General features: G+C 45.6%; 1 protein-coding gene across 1 annotated transcript in view; it reads right to left on the bottom strand.

Annotated features, from left to right (window-relative positions):
* Window positions 1–20,844, bottom strand: part of DCLK3 (doublecortin like kinase 3) — a 339,069-nt gene that overhangs the window by 31,066 nt on the left and 287,159 nt on the right. The window contains exon 4 of the mRNA XM_085607560.1: window positions 7,592–7,759. Coding sequence (XP_085463686.1) covers window positions 7,592–7,759 — 168 coding nt within the window. The remainder of the gene's footprint in view (window positions 1–7,591; window positions 7,760–20,844) is intronic.

Below are 20,844 nucleotides of genomic sequence, written 5' to 3'. Positions count from 1 at the left end.
GGTTCCACATGGGTTGTGGGCCCATCCAGGGTCCTTGATACATGGGTGGTTGGTACAGAAGGCCCGGGAAGCCTTGAAACAGAGGGGGAGGTTGGGACGGATGTCTGTATCCTCCATGGTACCTTGGTTGCCTATTCTCATAGCTCGAGTTGCTATTGGTAGAGTGGGATCCAGATGAATGATTACTGCTAGCATCGTCCGATGTTTCAGCAGTTTGGAAGACATAGTCTTCCTTGGTGTAAGGGTAGATCTTCTCCTTGTCAAACCGTTTGACATCCTTCTGGAGTTGATGTATCTTCTGTTTAGTAAGGTATTCCTTATGTTCGTTCATCTCTTGGTTTATCTCAGAGAGACGAGATTTGAATGTCGTGATGGCAATACCTGTCTTTAGTCTGTTTTCGGAAAGGGTGATCTGAATCAGGAGTTCGTCTGACAGCCGTTTGGCTGTGTTGATAATTAGTACCAGCCAGTCTCTGGTGCATTTCCACGAGATGCGTGACCATTCCCGCTGGAAGGTGAGATCTTCCAGGAAAATTCTAGGTGCCAGAGTGACAAGAAGGCCATTCGGGGCAATATTGGCTCTAAGGTATTCGGTCATGACTGTACCGTGTAGAGCGGTTTTGATTTGTAATCTTCTCAAGGCTTGTAGTGATTTCCAATCATCGTCTCTACTACCCGATGGAAGGTTGCCATCCTCTGATAGTAAAGAGGGCGCCCTTAGGATTTCTGCTACTGTTTCGTCGTCGAAACAGAGACCGGGATCATCCATAATGGATGTAGGTGAGTTGAGTAAATCTTGTGGTAGGGGAAGGGAGGGGGGTAGCGAGGAAAGGGAGCAGAGGGGATGTCCCACGGCTGGCTGCCGTACTAAAATGTAAACACACTAAGGGGGGGACGAGGAGCAAGAATAAGAGAGTAGGTCCTGTACCAATGCTCCTAAGGTAACTACACAAACAATGGGGTAACAGTTCCTAAGAAAGGTCTCTCGTCATCTTGCCCGCCGTTCCCAGGTATTAATTTTTCATGATAACAGTTTCAGGAGGCAGACTGTGGGTGCGGTTGTGGGTGGCAGTTTGTGGCGAACTCAACTGTAATTATCCGGCCTGATTGGGAAGTCAAGGAGTGCTCCCTTGACGTGTGATCTCTGAATATTCACAGGTGCCGAGGTGGTTGAACTCCCTTTTCCTAACACCTCCCATCCTAGACACTGCAGCTTCTCAAGGTTTTTTTTTTTACTTTTCTGTATTCGATTTTTCCTTTTCAATAAGGTTCCGCTCGCCTCAGACTTGTTTGCTGATCCTTATCATATTTACTTGCTTCGTGCTCTGAGAAACTATTTTCAATTATTTAATTTCCCCTTTCCGAGCAGTTTTCTATTGTGCCAGAACAACCGAGAGACCAGTTCTATACTTTCTACCCTGCTGCGCGTCGATACTGTCCTACAATCATGATCTAGATTTAGTGCTGCATTTTATCTAATCATAGCTGCCAAGGTTTCAGATTGCTATGTGACTGACATTTCCAGAATTTCATTGGAATTATGAGTGATATTTCAACGACTATGAGTAACACTTTATCACGTGTGAAATCAAGCAATGAAGACAAGGGAAACAGTCTCTCTCCACCCATCACTCTCCCATCACCCCCTGTCTCTTGTGGTACTCCTTTCTCTCCACTCATTTCACCCTCTTCCTTTTCTCAGTACTTCCTTCGGTTGCACCACTTTTACCCTGGTCTATCTCCCTCCTCCACTCTCCCAAGTCTTGATGTCTGACTTTTGTTCATATTTGGAGCTACTGACTCTTTTAGTCTGAAAGACTCTTATTTAATGTTTACTTCCTACATTGCTCTTTATCCTGTGTAACACCTTGTTATAGTTCTAACTTATTAACCTACATGATGTTGCACTTTGGGACTATTGAAACTACTGGCTAAAACAAAGTATGAAAAGACTACAGCCACTTGAAAGCTACAACAATTGAAGTAGCTCTGTTGGTTTGTGTGAGAGGCTGACTGAGCTCTTTCCCGTAAGGTGCATCTGTGGCAAAACATGTCTCACATGAGCACACACAGGCCTGTTCTATCTACATCTTCGGAAAGAATGGTTTACAGTGCAGCTTGTCTAATGTTTTGCAGTCAGAGACCCGTGTAGAGAATCGTGTTCTTCAGAGGGCATGACTAATGAGAACGCTTCCAATCACTAATAGTTTACTTAGTGTGGATTCTGTGCTTCAGTGGTGGTTATTGCACCACACACTACTCCCATACTCTAATTTATACTGCATTGTCTACGTGACGACGAACTCAGGACCTCGAGCTGTGTAAATGAAAGCCCCTCTTATCTTTCTGCCACCATGACCCGGCCCTTGTAGCTATTATTGCCGGCAGGCCAAGGCTTCTCCAGTACTGATCTGGGCCTGACACTCTGCACCAGGCACTGACCTGCCCGAAGGCCACAGAGGCATTCTGGGATGGCAGTGCTAGCAACATATGCATACAAAAGACACACAGAATAGGCAGCCCAAGCTTCACAAACACAGAAGAGCACCAAAAGTAGCGGAGGCGGAGTAAGCTTCATTCCTAGTCCCATACAGTAAAGCAAAATAGACAGCGGCAGTGAAATCTTTACTTATACACACACACACAGAAGAGGCCCAGCAAAGAGAATAGCAGTGCAAGCCTCATTTTCATACAGAGCTACTGAAAAGCCATTATCAGTCTAAGTGTCTCAAGAGTGCAGTGAAATCATACGTAATAAAAAGCCGGGCCTATATGGCGATCTGCTCACCTGGCACCATCGAACCTCTGAAAAAACTAAAACAGTTGTTGTTAGGTGATATCACAGCGTCTCGCGGGCAGAACAGCCTTGCTAGCATTCTGATGCTTTTTTGTCTCAGTCCCAGTCCCAAATGCTTTTTTGTCTCAGTCCCAGTGGGCCATACTTAAGCGACTGCCAAACATCCCTTACCAGCACACATTCTTCTGGCCGAGCAGCGGTGATACCTCGTGGAGCAGGGCAGGCTGCACAGAGCACGCACGTGCGTAATGATAGTGACCAATCACTGTGCTAACAAATAAAATGGCGTCCAATCAGGGTGAATCAGCCAGCCTCATCATAACTTGTAAGAACATCAATTTGCTGCTGAGCGCCCTTGACCCACGTGTGCATCGATAGCCTCACGAAAAAACATAGGGAGCTGATACTATGGATCACAAAAACAGGTAATACGCTCAAATTTTATAATAAGGTGATGTGCGTGACAATATGTTTGCTTGCGGTAATGCAGTATATTGACTTAAAATGCGTTAGTATAACGCAACATGTGTGACACTTGGCAGGGCTGTCTAATCATGAACCTGGATCGGGTTTGTTTTATTGTACTGGTTGTTTTTTGTCGTCAGTTGTAGCTTTCAGTTGCATTTTACTTTATTTTTGTATGTACTGACCCTTTATTTAAGTTAAATTACTTAATGTGCATTGAAAGTACGTTTGGGACACTCATGCCATTGATTTGTCTAATTTCTGAGCGCATTAATATTGATTTTACAAAACATACAAAAAAGGAATGAGTAGGGTAATAGTGTCAGCCAAAAGAGGACATTTGATGCACAACAGCTTTAAGGGTTAGAGTGCAGAAGAGTGCTGTTTTTAACTTGCAAGGATTTACATAGCACCCAATTATTTCCATTTGCAAAGCTTGCAAAGGTTCCCATTGCAATCCCACAAAGTTTGTCTCTGCATAGTGTGATAATTTCTACTGCATAGCAATATATTTTTTCACTTTTAACAAAGCTACCCAGGATAAAAAATATGTCTGCGAGTTTACCTTTTGCAGAGTTTTTCTATGTGTAATGACATTGCAGAAGGAAAGATACAGGCCACCATCTCCAAAGGTTTTTGCTATAACTTAATTTTGTAGTACTCCTGGCTTATGCTTGAATTCTGTGAGGAAGGAAGGAGTAAGTTAGGAACAGTCTACCTTATGTCTACAATTCATGAGTAAGATAGGAGTACTATATGTGTAAGTCTCACCTACTTCCAGCAAATCTTTTGTGAATTGGCTAAATGGAGTTCAATTCACACACGGCCTGATTCACAAATGGTTTTGTTATGAGTAGGTATGACGTATTCTTGCAGTACTCCTGGCTTACTTCCAAATTTCATTAATAAACCAGGAAAACTCTGAGCTTACTTCTGGAATTCAGTCCCAAGAATACACGCCATTCTCTGGTCCCCTCCTACAACATCAGAACCCATTGCCTCTAATACCCCCTGAATCCCTACCCACCCTACAAAGACTGACCTGGTCCTGCACCCATTTATCACCCCCTAATAGCTGGTGGTGAATCGACGCAGATTTATCCACAGAAGAGAGGCTCCAGATGCCGTTTTTGACCAGGTAATTCCCAGTTCACATGTTAATTCACATTCTAGAGACCAGTACTCAGAACAGCAGGATTCAGGTCTGGATATACCGTCTGGAATCGCTCTTTCTGGCTAGATATTATCCTGACATCTCAATCTAGACAACCTGTAATTGGAGGCGTAATGTTTCCTGTCATTTAAACCCGTTCATTTTCTCTGCACCAGTTTTGGGGACACCTTGAATTGACTTACCCTGAGTGCCTACCCGATGACCCATGACTGCTGCATGTTCTGCTTTTATAACCATAATGAGAAATACCACTTTAGCTTTCAAAAGAGATTGCTGAATATTATAATCTTGAAGAGAAATATTAGTTCTCTCCTACTGTGGCTCTGTTTTTTTAGCAGGAACTCAAAATAGACAAATTAAGAGGGGATGAAGTGTTAACTCAATTTATGGTACCATGCTCCCCTTCAGGCTTGAAGAGAAGAGTAACACGCTATTTGCCTATACTCATATGGTTTCAGAGAGAGGTTTTCGAAACCTACAATCATGATTTTGATCCTGGCTTGAAATGCCTTTATAATTGCATACAAATGACATTCCCCCCTTAGAGAATCTATCTATCTGTCTATCTATCTCTCTCTCTATCTCTCTATCTAGCTATTTAGTCCTCTGCATGTCTAAAGACGTGTACCCCTGCCCTGACGGCTCTACTGAACTGTTGTCTGTATCCCTAAGGCTGATTTTTTTCTCATAGGTGAGCACAGATCATGCGGGTGCGCCATGACACAGGTCTGTTTCACGGTATGCGGTCTTGTTGGACCAGGAAGGGCACCCAAAGTGCTATCCTTATAGTGGTGGAAGGCTACAGCCTTCGCCAGGTGTTAAGCAGCACAAGCGCCGTGGTAGCAGCATACTGTGTAGTGATCAGTAGTAGTGAACAGATCCATTTTACCCTGTCACTGGAGTGAGGCCAACAGGCTCACTCACTTTAAAGTTCCGCTGCTGTGTGCTTAACTCACCCATGGCCTACTTCAGGTAGATGTGCAGTGCTGCGCAGGGGCAGTGACTCTGCGCTAGATGTGTGTGTGCCTGGGAAGGGTAGAGTACAGGGATTTTTATATGCTGCTGCCTGCTGTGCTTATTATTGTTTTACCAGTGGCTTTGTAATATCTGCACCTTCATGCACAAACCAAAGGGGCATTGGTTGACTAAGCTGGTTTGATTTTTGTATGCTGCTGCCGCCTGCTGGACTTATTATTGTTTTAACAGAGAATCTGCACCTTCATGCACAAACCAAAGGGGCATTGGTTGACTAAGCTGGTTTGATTTTTATATGCTGCTGCCTGCTGTACTCATTATTGTTTTAACAGTGACTTTGAAATATCTGCACCTTCATGCACAAACCAAAGTGGCATTGGTTGACTAAACTGGTTTGATTTTTGTATGCTGCTGCCTGCTGTACTTGTTATTGTTTAAAAAGTCAGTGTGAAATATGTGTGCCTTCATTCACAAACCAATGGGCCATAGTCTGATTAAACTGGTTAGATTAGATTTTTGTATGCTGTTGTGCTTGTTATTGTTTTACCTGTCACTTTGAAATATTTGCTCCTTCAAATACAAACCAAAGGGGAACTTGTTTGACCAACCTGGCTTCATTTATGCATACTACTGGATTTGTTTTTATCACGCACTTTGATTAAAGGGTCTTCACCTTGGTGCAAGAAGAAAGGGGGATTGCTTTACAAAACATGCTTGAGTTTTGCATATTGCTGGATTGCTGATTCTTTTATTATGCACTTTAAAGTATTTTCACTTTTTCCTTTGCTTCACCAGCTACAGTTAGTATAAATTCTGTCATTAGGTACTTGCTAATATGGTTTGTTTTTATCCTACATGCTGCGTTATTGATGGTAATGTTTGCACTTGTCTATAATATGTGCACCTGAAATTGTGAAATTAGCTTACAATACAGAAATGATAAATACATACACACATCTGCATCAATGTTCTGAAGCATCCAAGCAGTCTTTTTTCGTCAGCCTTGTGTGGCTGCCTGCCTGTTTATGCCCTGCTTACTAATATAAGCCCTGAGGGTAGATATAGAAATTGCATCCTCAGTCCATTTTAAATATTATAGAGTGGTTAATATCATACCAAATCCCTGACAGACGCAAGTGTGTGGCATGCAGATAATTCACACCAGTTTATTTCAGTTTACTGAATGATATCTTGTTTACTACTCGTGTATATTGTCAGGCGAGTCTGTTAAATTGCAGATTTGGGTTTGTCTTTCAGGGTTTCAAGTTATTTTAAATCAATGTCAATTCTAATTCAGACACGATGTAGAGGCATTTAATTAAATGTTGGAGATTTCAATACAAAATATACCAGATTTTTTGGCTGTGGGGCAAAGTGGTGGGCGGGGGGTGGGGGCCCCCTCCATATACTTTGCAGGGGGGCCCCCTCAGGTTTTGCTACGCCACTACAACTAATGGGAAAAATTAATTCTTGTTTATCCCAATTTAGGGTCCGGCCTTTGAAGGTAAAAAATGTTTCGCAAGAATCCCGAAGAAAAAAACAAAACTGAGAAGTTTATCCTTGTCTATTACTATTCATGGGGAATCTGTTGCAATAAATATTCCTGTAACCTGAGCTCATGGAATTGACAGAAATATCACCTGTATTGACTGTCTCAGGAGCAACTCACTTTTAGAGAGGGCAAAATCAAAGGAAAGACAAGCCTTTCCTAAACGGTTTTGAATAGGCCCTTAAAACCTAACTGGAGCGTGGCAGGCAAGGTAAGTAGCATAATTTATAAACATTACATCAGCTAAGCAAAGACACCATGTTGTATTCGAGTAATGAGTAACGTGTGACAAATGATCATTGATCAACCTGTTGCTTAAATTCCAACAAAATTAACGCTATAGTATTATAAATCGAATGCCCTTCAGAAATATTTGCATTAACTCAACGTAGGCACGTTTCTTAAGATCAGTGATGTAATCTGAAAAGTTAGCTGGATTCTTAGCAATAGACTTAGAGATGCTGCTACTGAGTGAATGGTCATTCATAAACCGTAAACCCAGTTTGTGTGTCATTTGGTTTTCCCAAACGAGAGGTGAGTTCTGACTGTTGAAATCAATGGAGAGTAAAGATGTTAGAGACAATGACAGATATAATTAAACCTGACTTGTCAATTTTTTGTTACCTCTTACCTTCGGAAATTTTGTCCCAGTACGGTGAGGTGAATTCATAATGACCGTACTGGATGATCTGGAATAGTTCCTCTTGATCTCGTTCTTGGCTCCGGAAAGGAGGAAACCCGCAAAGCAGAATGTAGAGAATAACACCAGTAGCCCACAGATCTACCTCCAGTCCATACCCTGTCAAAGAGAAAACAGAAATATTACATATGCTGTGTATCGCTCTAAAAAAAGATTCACTGTATTGAAATTTAAAAAAATTAGGAAAAGAACAGTGTCCAACCAAATAATTTGAGACCATGTCTGACAAAGGTTCCGTATTTGTAGTACGAGCCCTGGCTCACTGACATTAGGTGATTGTAGACAAATCATTTTGCCTATAATATCCCCTCTGAAATTGGTGCTATGTGGTTACTGCTTGAAGATAGTGTTGATAATAAGAAATACTGTTTAAGGAAGAATCCCAATTCAAGCATTGAACCTAGTTGGCATTTATTGAATACTTCCACAAACTGCTATAGCAGGATCTCATTTCGTGAGCCATGGATGGACAAGCCTGGGGAGTGAGGTGGAAAGGCATAGGACTAGGACTAGAACATCAACTCGCTTTTGTACAATGGCTGGAGCTAAGAAGTCTACACTAGGAGTGAGTGTAACAATAAGTCTCTATCTGGTATGATACCTATAAATATTATTTGTTTTTTCCTTTGTGAAAATCCTCATTGAAGTTTTTTTACAATCACTCTTTTCTAAGTGCAACACATTATTCAGTGATGATGGCTAGGACCAAACCAACTTTAATTGTTCTAATCAGGAGAGATGGTGTAATGTGACTGGAAGAAAGATGAAAGCGAGGGTGGCCAAATGGGTGAGATCAGAACAGAAAGGGGTACGGGACATCACATAGAGGATGGAAGAAGACATGATGAAAGGAGGGTAGGAGATAAGCAGGAAGTAAGGTGGGAGCAAGGAAGGATTGGGAAGACTAAAGGGAGGAAATCAGTTTCCTTTCTGAAATAGCTTCCTAGATGAGCACTTGCTGCAGTATTAAAAGCGTATTCAGATGCCACATGGAAGTGACCCTGCATAAACATAACAGCCATACACTACAGACGGAACTTGTGTGCTGTTAATGAACCCCCTCCAACCCTTAATGATTGCCCATTGCCATTCAGGGTCCATAGACCACTCTCTGCACCGTCTTCTGTAACATGGAACCACTAACATCTGTGAAATTACCAAGACTTTTTTTAATTAATTTTTTTACAAGTTTTATATAGTGCGAACTTGACCCGAATCAGGTATCAGAGCGCTTTACATAGCACCAGTTACGTTACATGAGGACACACATTCATTTTTGTTAGGCACGGAGAGATTAAGTGATTTGCACAGAATCACAGGATGTTCAGCGTCATTGCAGAGACTCAAACCCAGTTCCCCAGATTTGAGGTCGACCACCCTAGCCGTTGTCGTGTCGTCTGTACACGAGCTCCTTGTCCCTATGTCCACCCTCGTTCCCTCTCGTCCCCTTTCTGCCCCTCCCCACACCCTTGACTGCATGTGGTGTCCGGTTGCCCTCAGGTCCCCAAGTGTCCAGCTGCAGGGTCCTAGTGCCCTGTCTCCAGGTCACTACATCTCCCCCTCGTGTCACAGAAACGACGGTAAAGTGACACTATACAGATGTGTAGGTGGGTGATGGATGCAAGGCTGTCGTGGCGTAGTACAGTGTGTTTCTCAGAACTATATTTCTTCTATTAGTCTCTTTGGACGTCGGCATGTTCTTCTTGTGCCAGCCTCCATCTGTTGCTCTTCCTCTAGTCCCTCTCTGTTTCTTGTTTCTTCCTTGTGGTGCTCCGCTTTCCTTTTTCTGCTGTCTCTGTGTCATCTTCTTCTTTTCCTTCCTCCTGTAATCCTTTGAAGTGGGAGCTGTTTCTTGTTATCCTCTGATGCTCTGACTCTGCTGTGATCATGGGGCCCTTTACTCTTGTTACTGTTAGCAGTCTTTAGAGAACATGCTGTCTGATTTTCTTTGCTGCTGTTGACGTACAACCACCGTGTCTCCTTCCTGTATGCTCAACGGGATGGCGTGTCGCTTGGCGTCTGCATATCTCTTCATTTTTTCTTTCGCCTCTCTGTCCCTATCTGCAATGCTTCTATGATCAGGTGGCACTGTCGCTTCCATTTGTGGTAGCCTCGTCTGACTTGTTCTTCCCAGTACTAGTTCTGCTGGGCACCTTCCCGTGGAGTTGTGGGGTGTGTTTCTGTAATCACGTAGTACTTGGCACAGTGCTTGACTAAGTGATATCTGTGCTATCTTTGCCCTTTGAACTGCCTTTTTAATGTTCCCCATGAACCTCTCCACCATTCCATTCGCTTGAGGCCATAGCGGTGTTATTTTCCTGTGGCTTATCCCTAGATAGGCCATGAATCGGCGGAACTCTTCTCCTGAGAATGGCGGACCGTCGTCTGTTTTCAGTGTCTCTGGTGAGCCCCATGCTGCAAAGATGTCATCCAATATCGGTAGTGTTGCTGTGGCTGATGTTGATGAGACCTGGCGTACTATCGGGAACCGTGAGTATTCGTCAATGACCACAAGCAGGTAGTTGCCTGTGTCTAGGGGCCCAAAGAAATCAGCTGCTAGTGTTGTCCATACTGGTCTTGGAAGATCCGACATTTGTAGTGGCTCATGTTTAGCAGGTGGTCCTATCACTTGACAGAGGTGGCATGTCGCTATAGTCTCTTCTACCATGCGATCCAGGCCCGGGAACCACACTTTCTCTCTTAGTAATTTCTTAGTCGCTACCACGCCTCTGTGTGACTCATGAGCCAGATTGATCAGTTGTCTTCGGAGTGCGCTTGGTATCACAATTCTCGTCCCCCTCATCATTATCCCTGTATCTGTTTCTGATCTTCTTGAGAGCCAGCACTTCTTATTTGCATACTCCTGTTCCCCAGGTGCAGTTGTTGTTGACGTTCTTCCATCTCTGCTTTCTTGTTATGGCCATTGCTGTTTGCAGCGTGGCATCGCCCTTGCTCTCCTTTGCTAGTTCTAGTAGTGTTATCGGCGCTGGGGTGTTTTGCTTCAGTATGAAGTTGAGGTATTATTCCGCCATTGATGTCGTCTCATGGACCTGCGGCAAAGGGTGTCTCGACATGAAGTCTGCCGGATTGTGTTCTTTCCCTGGCTTGTGCACAATCTTGAAATCATAGTCCATCAGTCTTATGCCCCAGCGTTCAATCCTGGGTGGCATTTTCGCTGATGGGCTGCCGTAGATCGTCACTAGCGCCTGATGATCAGTTATTATCGTGAATGATTTACCATAAATGAACATGTGGTAGTGTTCACATGCCCATACCACTGCTAAGCTCTCCTTCTCTGGTTGTGAGTATGCTCTTTCGACATCTGTTAAGCTTTTGCTTGCATATGCAACAATTTTCCTCTGTGTGTCTCTCCCCGGCAAGTGCTGCGCTGGAATTGCTCCTAGTCCTACTGGGCTGGCATCGACCGTCAGTTCAGTACACAGTAGCGGGTCGAAGTAGGCCAGGTGTTCCACCTTTATCACTGCTTTCCTTATTTCTTCGAATGCCTTGTGACATTCTTGGGACCAGATGAACTTCGGCCCTTGTTTGGTCAGTTCTCTTAGTGGTGTGCTCACTGTGGCGAAATCCTGTATATATCGCGCACAGTAGCTAGCGAGGCCCAGGAATGATCTTATTTCCGCAACATCTGTCGGAGCAGTTGCGTTCTTCAGTGTTTCAACCTTGCTGGGATCTGGTCTCATCCCTTGTTTAGAGAAAATGTGTCCGAAGAATACTAGTTCACCTCTCCCCAGCTCACATTTCTCTCCATTTAATGTTAGGCCGGCTTGCTCCAGTTGTGTGCACACTTGACGCAACGCTGCGTCATGCTCTTTGTCTGTCTTTCCAAATACCAAAATGTCATCGCTGTAGTTGAGGCTGTTCCGCACTGGCCTTATCACCTGCCGTATTGTTTCCTGGAATATCTCAGCTGCAGATGATATTCCGAAGCTTCGCCGCTTGTATCTAAATAGGCCCAGATGCCTGGAGAATGTTGTGATGTATCTGGACTGGTGATCTAGTTCTAGCTGATGATATCCTTAGCACAAATCCAGCTTTGAGAGCCGGCACGCTCCAGTGAGGCAGCTTATCATGTCATTTAGGTGTGGCCCCAGGTGACGTTCCCTTGCGATTGCTGTATTTGGGATCCTCATGTCCACACAGATGCGGATCTTTGAGGTATTTTTCTTGGGAACCGCCACGATCGGAGACACCCACGGCGTTGGTCCTTCTGCTGGTTCAATTATGTCTTGCGCCAGTTAGCTAGTTATTTCGTCTTCAACTTGTGGTTGGAGATGTATTGCTACTCGTCTATGATGCTGAGCTACTGGCTTGATCGCTTGATTGATGTGCAGTGTTATTTGTTTCCCTTTCAGCTTACCAAGACCTTTTAGTATGGCAGGGTATTCTTGTAGAATGTTTTTCGTTTCCGACATGTGGTAAGTCATGGCTAGTAGCCCCATCATCTGTGCCGTCACGTTGCTAAACAGGCATGTTGCGCTGGGATGTCTCCTTTGAGCACATGTATTTCTTCTTGGTAGCATCTGTCTTTGTACGTCAAGATCTCCGTGAATTTTCCCATGTTTTCTACTGGCCTTTTGGAACCCCACGTGAACACATCTACTGTTGACGGTGGTAGCTGTGGTTTCACTCTCATTTTCTGATATTCTGACATGCACATGATGTTGCATGTTGCTCCACTGTCAAGTACAAACTTTGCTTGGTGGCTCCCTACGCCAATGTCCACCATGGCTGTCTTCTTTATTTGTTCTTTTTCCACAAGATAAATGTGTTCTGTCTCTTTTTCTTCTCTTGGTGCATCTGACATGAGGTATAGTCTTGCTTCCTTCACAGGAGCTGCCGTTTCTTCTGCTTCGTCAGAGGAGCTACGATTCGCTGTTTCCATGTGTCGTGCGTACCTGTTACTTGTCATCCTTGGTCTCATTGTTCTGCCTCTTTCACTCCTGAATTGTCTTGTCATGCACGTGCTTGAAAAATGATTTTCCCTGTTGCACTTCCTGCACTTTTGACCTATGGCAGGGCATGCACCGATGTGTGGAAATTCGAGGCCGCACCGGTAGCATGTCTGTTCGCCCTTCTTTGGTACAGTCTGCACCTGGAATTCTTTCTTTTTGAAGTTCCCAGTGACGCGATGTGCCACCGCTACTTTCTTCTCTTTTCCTAGCTCCATCTGCTTGGCGTGCTCTGTGGCCCTTGCTTCCGTGCGAGCCATCGTCAATATCTTTTCCAGCGTCGTTGGTTCCTTCAAGACGCGTGCTCTGAATTCCATCGATTGACAGCCTTCAATGATGCGCAGTCTTATTGCTTGCTCATTGTCAAATTTGTCAAACTCGCAGTATGTGACCAATTTTCGTAATCTCGTTGCAAAGTCATCTAGACTCTCTTCTCCTTGTTGGCACGCAGCGTTGAATGTGTATCTCTCGAAATCAACATTTCGTTGAGGGTCAAACTTCTGAGTGAGACACTTTATCACTCCTTTGTAGTCCGCCGTTTGATCAGCGGGGAATGTTAACAATAGATCCTCTATTTCATCCCCTGCAAGATTCAGAAGCAGGTGCAGCTGCTTGCCATCCGGGACGTCCGTTGCGCTCATGTAGCGCTCAAATTTCCTGATCCATCTCTCCCACCGGATGCCCACTTGTGGCTCTGATAGGCTGAATGGTAGAGGCCTGCGGAATATGGCTTGCATGCTCGTCTTCTCCTCATTGTTGCTCATTTTCCTTCTACCTTGTTCTTTATTTATTTATTTGTATTTATTTATTTGTTTCCTTTATTTGTCCTTTTGTTTCTGCCGTATCCTGCTTTGTTTCACTGTTTTTTTCTTCTTTTGTGCCTTTTTTTCTCTCTTTTTCACTTTTTCTATTGATTCCAATGGCTGCCTGACCTCAAAATGGCCGACACACTGTTCTTCGCTCTGATTGGCCCGTTTCGGCTGACTTCAAAATGGCCGCCGTAATCTCGCGATGTTTCGATCTTCTCCCAGTCTGCCTGACCTTCCAAAATGGCCACTGCGCTATTCTTCTCTCTGATTGGCCCTTTTCGCCTGACTTAAAGATGGCCACCGCTCTCGCGAGAGTTCATTCAAACAACGCGCGCTCTCTCCTTCAGTCTTCTTATTACACGCTATGGTGCAGGTGCTTCTCTCTTCACAGGCGGGCGCTTCAATTATTTAAATTGCGCTTCTCTTGCGATTGCTTACCGCATTACTTGTTCCGCGGCTGGGGTGGGCTCCCGCGCCGTTTCCGCTTCACTGCTTCCTCAGACCAGGGTGGGCTCCTGGCTTTTTCAGATCGTGCAGCCGGCGCGATGATCGCGATGATCGTCGATCGTCGCGATTCTTCTTTGGTCGTCCGGTGGACCAGGGTGGGCTCCTGGTTCGTCACGCCGGCTTCGTGTTGGGAGGACGACGATTTTGCTTCATGTGGATCCCACCTGTCGTCGCCAGATGTCGTGTCCCCAGGAAAGACAAAGGACACAGGTAGGGGTGATCTTACCCATGGGATCTAATTGAGATCTCCAGGTTAGGGGATGTCTTGGTAAGTGACCTTTTCTCCTCATTTGCTTAGATGGAAAATGCGTATGACCTATATAAAATACAATGTTATTGTTATTTACAAATATGTCATGCTCTGGAGATGCGCACCCGAACTCAAGGCTTTCCCCGAATGCAACCTTTTGAATCCTTAATAGCCATCACACAAATGCGTACTAAGGGCATTTCTACTGTCTATCGAACATTGGTCAACAATATCCCAGATCCCCTCTTACAACTTAGAGATAAGTGGATCCAAGATGTTGGCCCCTTACTGATTGGGTTGGGGCAAAGATAGCTCCCAGAATCCTGAGGAGGTCTATGCCTTCAAGGCTTTTTTAATTTCAACATTTAATTCGGGTGTACTATAGTCTGGGAAGACATTAGAATGAATCCAGGAACAGACCCTAATTGGTTATGATGCAAGGTGACCTTTAACACCTTCTACCATATGGCACGGAGTTGCCCGGTAATACAACTATACTGGGCTCATGTGCAAAACAAGTTGACCCAAATTGTACAGAAACTTGTTAAACTAGATTCCAAGATGACCCTTCTAGACTTTATGGATGTGTGTGGAGGTAGTCGAGCTAAGCAGGACATTGCCCACTATTGGTGACTGAACAAGGACCCTTCTATCAATGAATGGACAGACAGTATGGACGACTGTACCAAAGCTAAGGAACGTGTATATACATCATATCCCCAGAAATATAAGGTTTTGGATCAGTGGGGGGAGTTTCCACACTGATGGGCCTCTAAATCTAACTAACGATTGTTGGATGCTATTGTGTTTTGGAATTGTCCAAAGAATTAATTGCATAAAGCCGGTCTTTTATTTTGCGGACACTGCTGTATGTTGCTTGGTACTGAAAACTAATAAAAATAGTTTTAAAAAAGACCTTACCGAGGCTATCATCATGAAGATTCAGAGGCATATTTACAAGGGGAGAATGGCACCAGAACATCACTTTTTGTGTATTTCCGGTAGCGCTATGCCCTGCACCAGTTACAAAGTGGTGTTAAGCCACTTTTTGTTGCTTATCGACGCTTTGTAAATATGGTACTCTTTTAAGCAAATACTTGCGTGAAAGGGGAGGTCAATGGGTGTGGCTGTGTGGGCATTCCACCGCAACACCCACTAACACCATTCAATAGCAGCTGTTAGAATGGCACAATGAGGAGAAATACTTTTATTTCTCCTCATTTTTGCTATTTCTACGTGTGCTGCATTCTGCAGCACACATGGAAAGAGCAAAATGCCTTTAATGATTGTTTATTTGCAGGAAGGGACACCTTCCTGCACATAAACAATCATTAAATAATGTTGATTTGGTATTTCTATGTGTGCTGCATAATGCAGCACACATAGAAGTAACAAATCTCCATTATTGATTGTTTGTGTGCAAAAAGGGACTTCATCCTGCACATAAACAATAATTCCCTGCACAGGCACCATTGCACTATGTTGCAAGAATGCCTGCGTTGGCGCTAGGCAACTCATTTTAGCGCCAGCACTAGGGAACACACTGGGGTGTGCCGTATTGTTGTAAATACAGCGCATCCCTGCATTTTGGAAATGTCGGAGCGCTGCTCTCCCAATTTTTCTTGTACATATGCCCCTCAGTGTTAAGATTCTGGGCATGTCCCAGTACCTATACTGTCTCTTGAAGCCTTGTTAGGGGAGGGTGTCCCTAGGTCTTGGCATGAGGTGGAAAGCCGTATGACACAGGAAAGAGCCGTCGAGGAACTGAGGTAGGTATAAAAGGAATAAATCTCTCCAACCCCCCGAGCTGGAGACACCCATTGGCACAGGTGGGTGCAGACTGCACAGAAGAGAATGGGTAGCTAAGAGCGGATAGGGATTTTTTTCCAAAATAAAGCAAAAACAGAAGACATGGGAAAAATGCTAGTGGGAGATGTTACGTTGCAAAATGGAGGTTGGGCTCCTGGAGTTAATACAACTCACCTGCAATTTCCCTCACATTTGCGGGCCCCTGGTTTTATTTAAATAGTTCAATGGAAGTGCTTGTACACGGACTATGTGCAGGCAGATGCACCTGGATTCTACTGTATCAGTGTAATTTACTGAACAGTCTCATACAGGCACTTGCCTCATTGAAAAACTGGAAACTGGTGTGCGAGGGCGGGATCTGACATGCACTCAAACGGAGCTGGTTCACTCAACAACGAATCAGCAACAGCAGACACCAAATTCAACACTACTGTGCACCGGACTAGGCACCGAACGCTTCAGCACACACAATGATGAAGAAAGAGCCAGGATACCACTGAGCTGAGTCAAGGAATAATTCATGACACAATAGTTCAAATCTATGTATCTGGAAGCACCAACCCAGTGGGGTGTTTCTTGCAACGATTCACCATGACAATCATAAATCGATCGCAGGAGTCTTCGTAACTGAAGAAGATACCGGAACAGTCTTATAGTCAATAGCTGTAGGATGGTGGAACAGATACAGGTGATGTTATTTAAAATGTGTATTTATTAATGAAAACGCAATTAACTATTAGAAGAATATGGACGTTCATTCTCAGGTATTTGTCGTCTGAAAAACAGAATGGATAATGTTTCCCGTCGTCATATATGACACACTGCAGCCCTTTGCCATCGGACACCAGAGGGTAGCATTTCTCATTACCCTAAGAAATTAGAAGGGCTATGGCTTGGAGAGCCAACATGTCGGCCTCTCTTTCGTTGAGCTCCGCGAGCCCGAGTAATCCTCCCAATAATTCCATCAGGGTCCGGCATCGGCCACCATCAGCACTCTCTTGCTTGACAGAGTTTGAGGGTCCGATCGATCCCCTGTGGCTGAGCTGGTTGCCACCACGCTAAGAGGGAGAGCAGAGAAGGCCTACATCTCGCGGCAGGCCACCGCCTTGACTTCTGTTTGCTACGTTCAGGATCTGGCAGTGATCCCACTATCAGCCTACGAAAGCTGCCGTCTCTCAACCCTCCCACAGCTACCACCTGAGACTCACTGGTGAGCGCCTCACCAAGACAGCGGAGACACACTGGGCCTTTGCGCCAGCACCAGAACGCGACGCATGTAGGACCCAAGCCGCTTGGCCTCTCGACATCTATCAGCTCAACCATCTCCCCTGACAACTTCCCCGAGGCTTGTGGCCTCTCTCGTGGCCCAGAAATTTACCAGCAATCCCAAGGTGAGGAGTAATCAGGGAGGAGTGGTGCGCCCTGAACCTGCTGCATCCACGGAGCAGAGGAGCACCCCCTCTCTCCTCAGAGACTGGTGACTATGGGCGCTCTTGGACCTCATGCCTTGGGGTCACACATTGCCTGACACTACTCATGAGAGCTAGGAGGTGACAGCATGTACTCACCTTTACTTGCTCCTTCATGCTCAGGGCTGGGAACTGACCTGCGGTGCCTCTGGAATCCCCCCGCAGACTCTGCCGCCTCACCAGGGGTCTGGAGGCCGCAGGGAAATCCGATTTTTTCATGCTGGCGAGCGCCCATTGAGTACTGACAAGATCAATGGTCCTAGAAATGCCCCATGCTTGCCAAACACCTTCACTTCAGGGATCGTGACTTTATCCTGCGCGTAGTGTGGCAGGCCGGGCCGCTGAGATTGAAAACAAGACTGTCATGCTGTTCCTTGACTTCACTCCGGCAGGTCAGCTCCAACAAGCATCGTTCTTGAATGCTAAGAAACGGCTTCATGAACTACACATCCAATACTCCTTGCTGTTTCCTGCCCGCTCAAGATTCTCGTCAATGGCAAATCCTTATTCTTCTCAGACACCAAGGATGCCTGGGACTGGATCGACAGGCATCACACCAGGCTGCAAAATGTGGCTGAGGTGTGTCCCACCTCAAACCACAAGTGATAGACAGAGACGCAACCGATCCCAGCGGGGGCCCTCCCTACCCTCAGCGGTTCCCAGACCCCAAACCCTGGAGCAGTTGATTGAAGACCGGTGTAAAGCCCTGCAAGCAGCATCTCTGGGGGATAGCGTTAGCTCCTTGGAGGGAGAAAGAGGCCCCCACATTTTGACTTCAGACGACGATGACGCCACAACAGCAGGACTCCATCAAGACTTTCAGACCCCGCCTTTGATTTCACTGCAAAGAGCAGGCATTATAATATGACTTGATAAACTGATAATTCTGATGGGCACTCGTGCCACTGGAAGTCTGCTGGGCACCCGTGCCCCTGGATCCCACCATCCACCTTCCCCTCGACCGCCTCCTTTTAATAACTATCACTGAGAAACAGGGTCCCACTAATGAGGGACCACTCTCCCTCCCTCCACTCCTCTTGTTCCCGGCTTCTCCTCTACAACTAGTGCTGTGCTGGACCCCATCGCTATTACAATCCACAGCAAGGCCACGCTTATTTCGCGCCCGACACTCAACTTCGTTCATGATTTGAAACACTACTCAGTTTGGACATGCTGCCGTTGCAGTCTGCTCTACCTGTTACACTAGTTCACTCCTTCCCATTTCCACAGTTTTTCATTCGGCAAACTGACCCGGATCACACTCCCTCCAACACTTTGCACAGAGGGGGCAGCGTGCGAGGGCTCCCAGGGAGGCTCCTTTTCCCCCACCTAGTGACCCCTGCAGACAGCCTCACCTACCACCTCTAAGGCGCCATCTGACAGGATAAAGCTTATGCCCCTGAAAGTATGTGGCATGCATACAACAAGGAAGGGTTACTCCATTTATTCCTACATAAAAAAAAAAACTGCTCAAATCATATCACTCCAGGAAATCTACATTACCTCCACAGAGTTATCGTGCCTGCGCAAACGCTAGAGGAAATAGTTCTTAGCCACCACATTCAGCTTATGCCTGAGGGGTTCTGATTTGTATCCGCCCGGGAGTCCCCTTCCAAGCCTTAGATACAGTTGTGGACAGAGAGGGGTGCCAAGCCATGGCTGAGGGCCACCTCAACAGTTCTAAAATTCTCCTAGGCAACATCTATGCCCCCAATGCAGATCAAGGACTCTTTTGATCGACTCTGTCTGAGGTGGTGGCACACAGAACCAGAGTGCCTTGGATCCTGGGAGGAGCTTATAATTGAACCCTTGACCTTCGGTTTAGCCACTCACGGTTCCACCCTTCCTTGATCTCCCCCCCTATTCCCAGACAGAACGCTTCTCAAATTGGATTAGCCAATGGTCCCTGGTGGACACGTGGAGATCTCTGGATCCCCACTCTCAACTTTATTTATACTTAGTGATGCACAACGTATACATTCAGCTCAACCACTTCCTCATTTATTGTACACTTGGTCAAATATGCTGAAAACTAGGCCGCATAATCTCAGACAACAATGTCAGTATCATAGAACTGAGGTCGAATGCCTCACCGCCCCCAGTCCCTGCCAAATGGCTTCCGCCACAGACATTAGGGAAGCCTGTTTTCCAGGAAACCCTGAGCCTCCACATCACACAATACTTCACAGAGAAAAGCAACACAGCGTCCTCAACAGTGCTCGATTAAGACACATTTAAAATGGTCAATAAGGGAGTTTCCTTACAGGAGAACTGGGGCATTCCAATCAACAGATCGCAACCTGGCAAAAGCTGTAGACACAACAAAACGCCATATGCTAGCCGAGACTAAAACCCATCATGCTTCGCTCCTTGAGCAGCTGCACTAACACAATCTCAGTGCCTATATGGCCAAACTCATTGAGAAGGGGACAAATCCAGCCACCTCCTTGCATTGCTAGCACACTAAGACATATGCACAGGCCCAATCCTGGAGATCGCCCCATCCCCTGGAACTACTACACATACATAGCACAACATCCTTAGCGCATTCTTCACTTGCTACTCTTCAATCTATGCTGCTACCCCCCCTCACCCACACACGGCAGAGGCTGACACATTTCTATCCCAGCTCCCCCTCCCTCACATCCCAACGGTATTAAGTATGGACGTTCCATTGATTCAACAAGCCCTTCGGACCCAAGCTGGTGCTAAGACTCCAGGACTTGACAGTCTACCGCTGGAGTACTCCTGCGCCTTTACCACACTACTGGCACCCAGGCTGGTTGAAATATACAACAAAGCGCTATGGACCGGGCGGTTGCCCCTATCCCTGCAGGAGTCCCTCTTAATATCCATACCAGAGCCCTGAGATAGACCCAACCCTCCTGGCATCCCATATGTCATTGCCATCCTAGGTACCAACTACTGGATCCTATGAAAGGTCTTAGCTGGGAGGTATGTTCAGATGCTGTTGACTTTAGTACACTCTGAACAAAATGACTTCATCCCAGGACATAGCACATCTCAGAACTTACAACGACTGTTCCACATAATGGACCAGGTCCGCACGCGGTGCCCCCACTCTACTTGTATAATATTAATTCTTGAGAAAGTCTTTGACACCCTTGACTGAAATGATCTTTTTCAGGTGTTGACCTCTATGGATATGGGTGAGCACCTCTGCAGCTACACTAAACTACTCTACTCTGACAAGACCTCCTGAATCCAATTGAGGAGGCTGATCTCACTGTCGTTCTCCGTGGGGAGAGGCACTAGACAAGGATGTCCCCTCTCCCTCCTGCTCTTTGCCTTAGTCATAGAAACTCTTGCCATCAGGCTTTGCCGTGAGGGAGAGGAATGTGGGATACCA

The sequence above is a fragment of the Triturus cristatus genome, chromosome 5_2 (assembly GCF_964204655.1).
Source record: "Triturus cristatus chromosome 5_2, aTriCri1.1, whole genome shotgun sequence".
Taxonomy (NCBI): Eukaryota; Metazoa; Chordata; class Amphibia; order Caudata; family Salamandridae; genus Triturus; species Triturus cristatus.
This window is presented reverse-complemented; position numbering and strand designations above follow the sequence as displayed.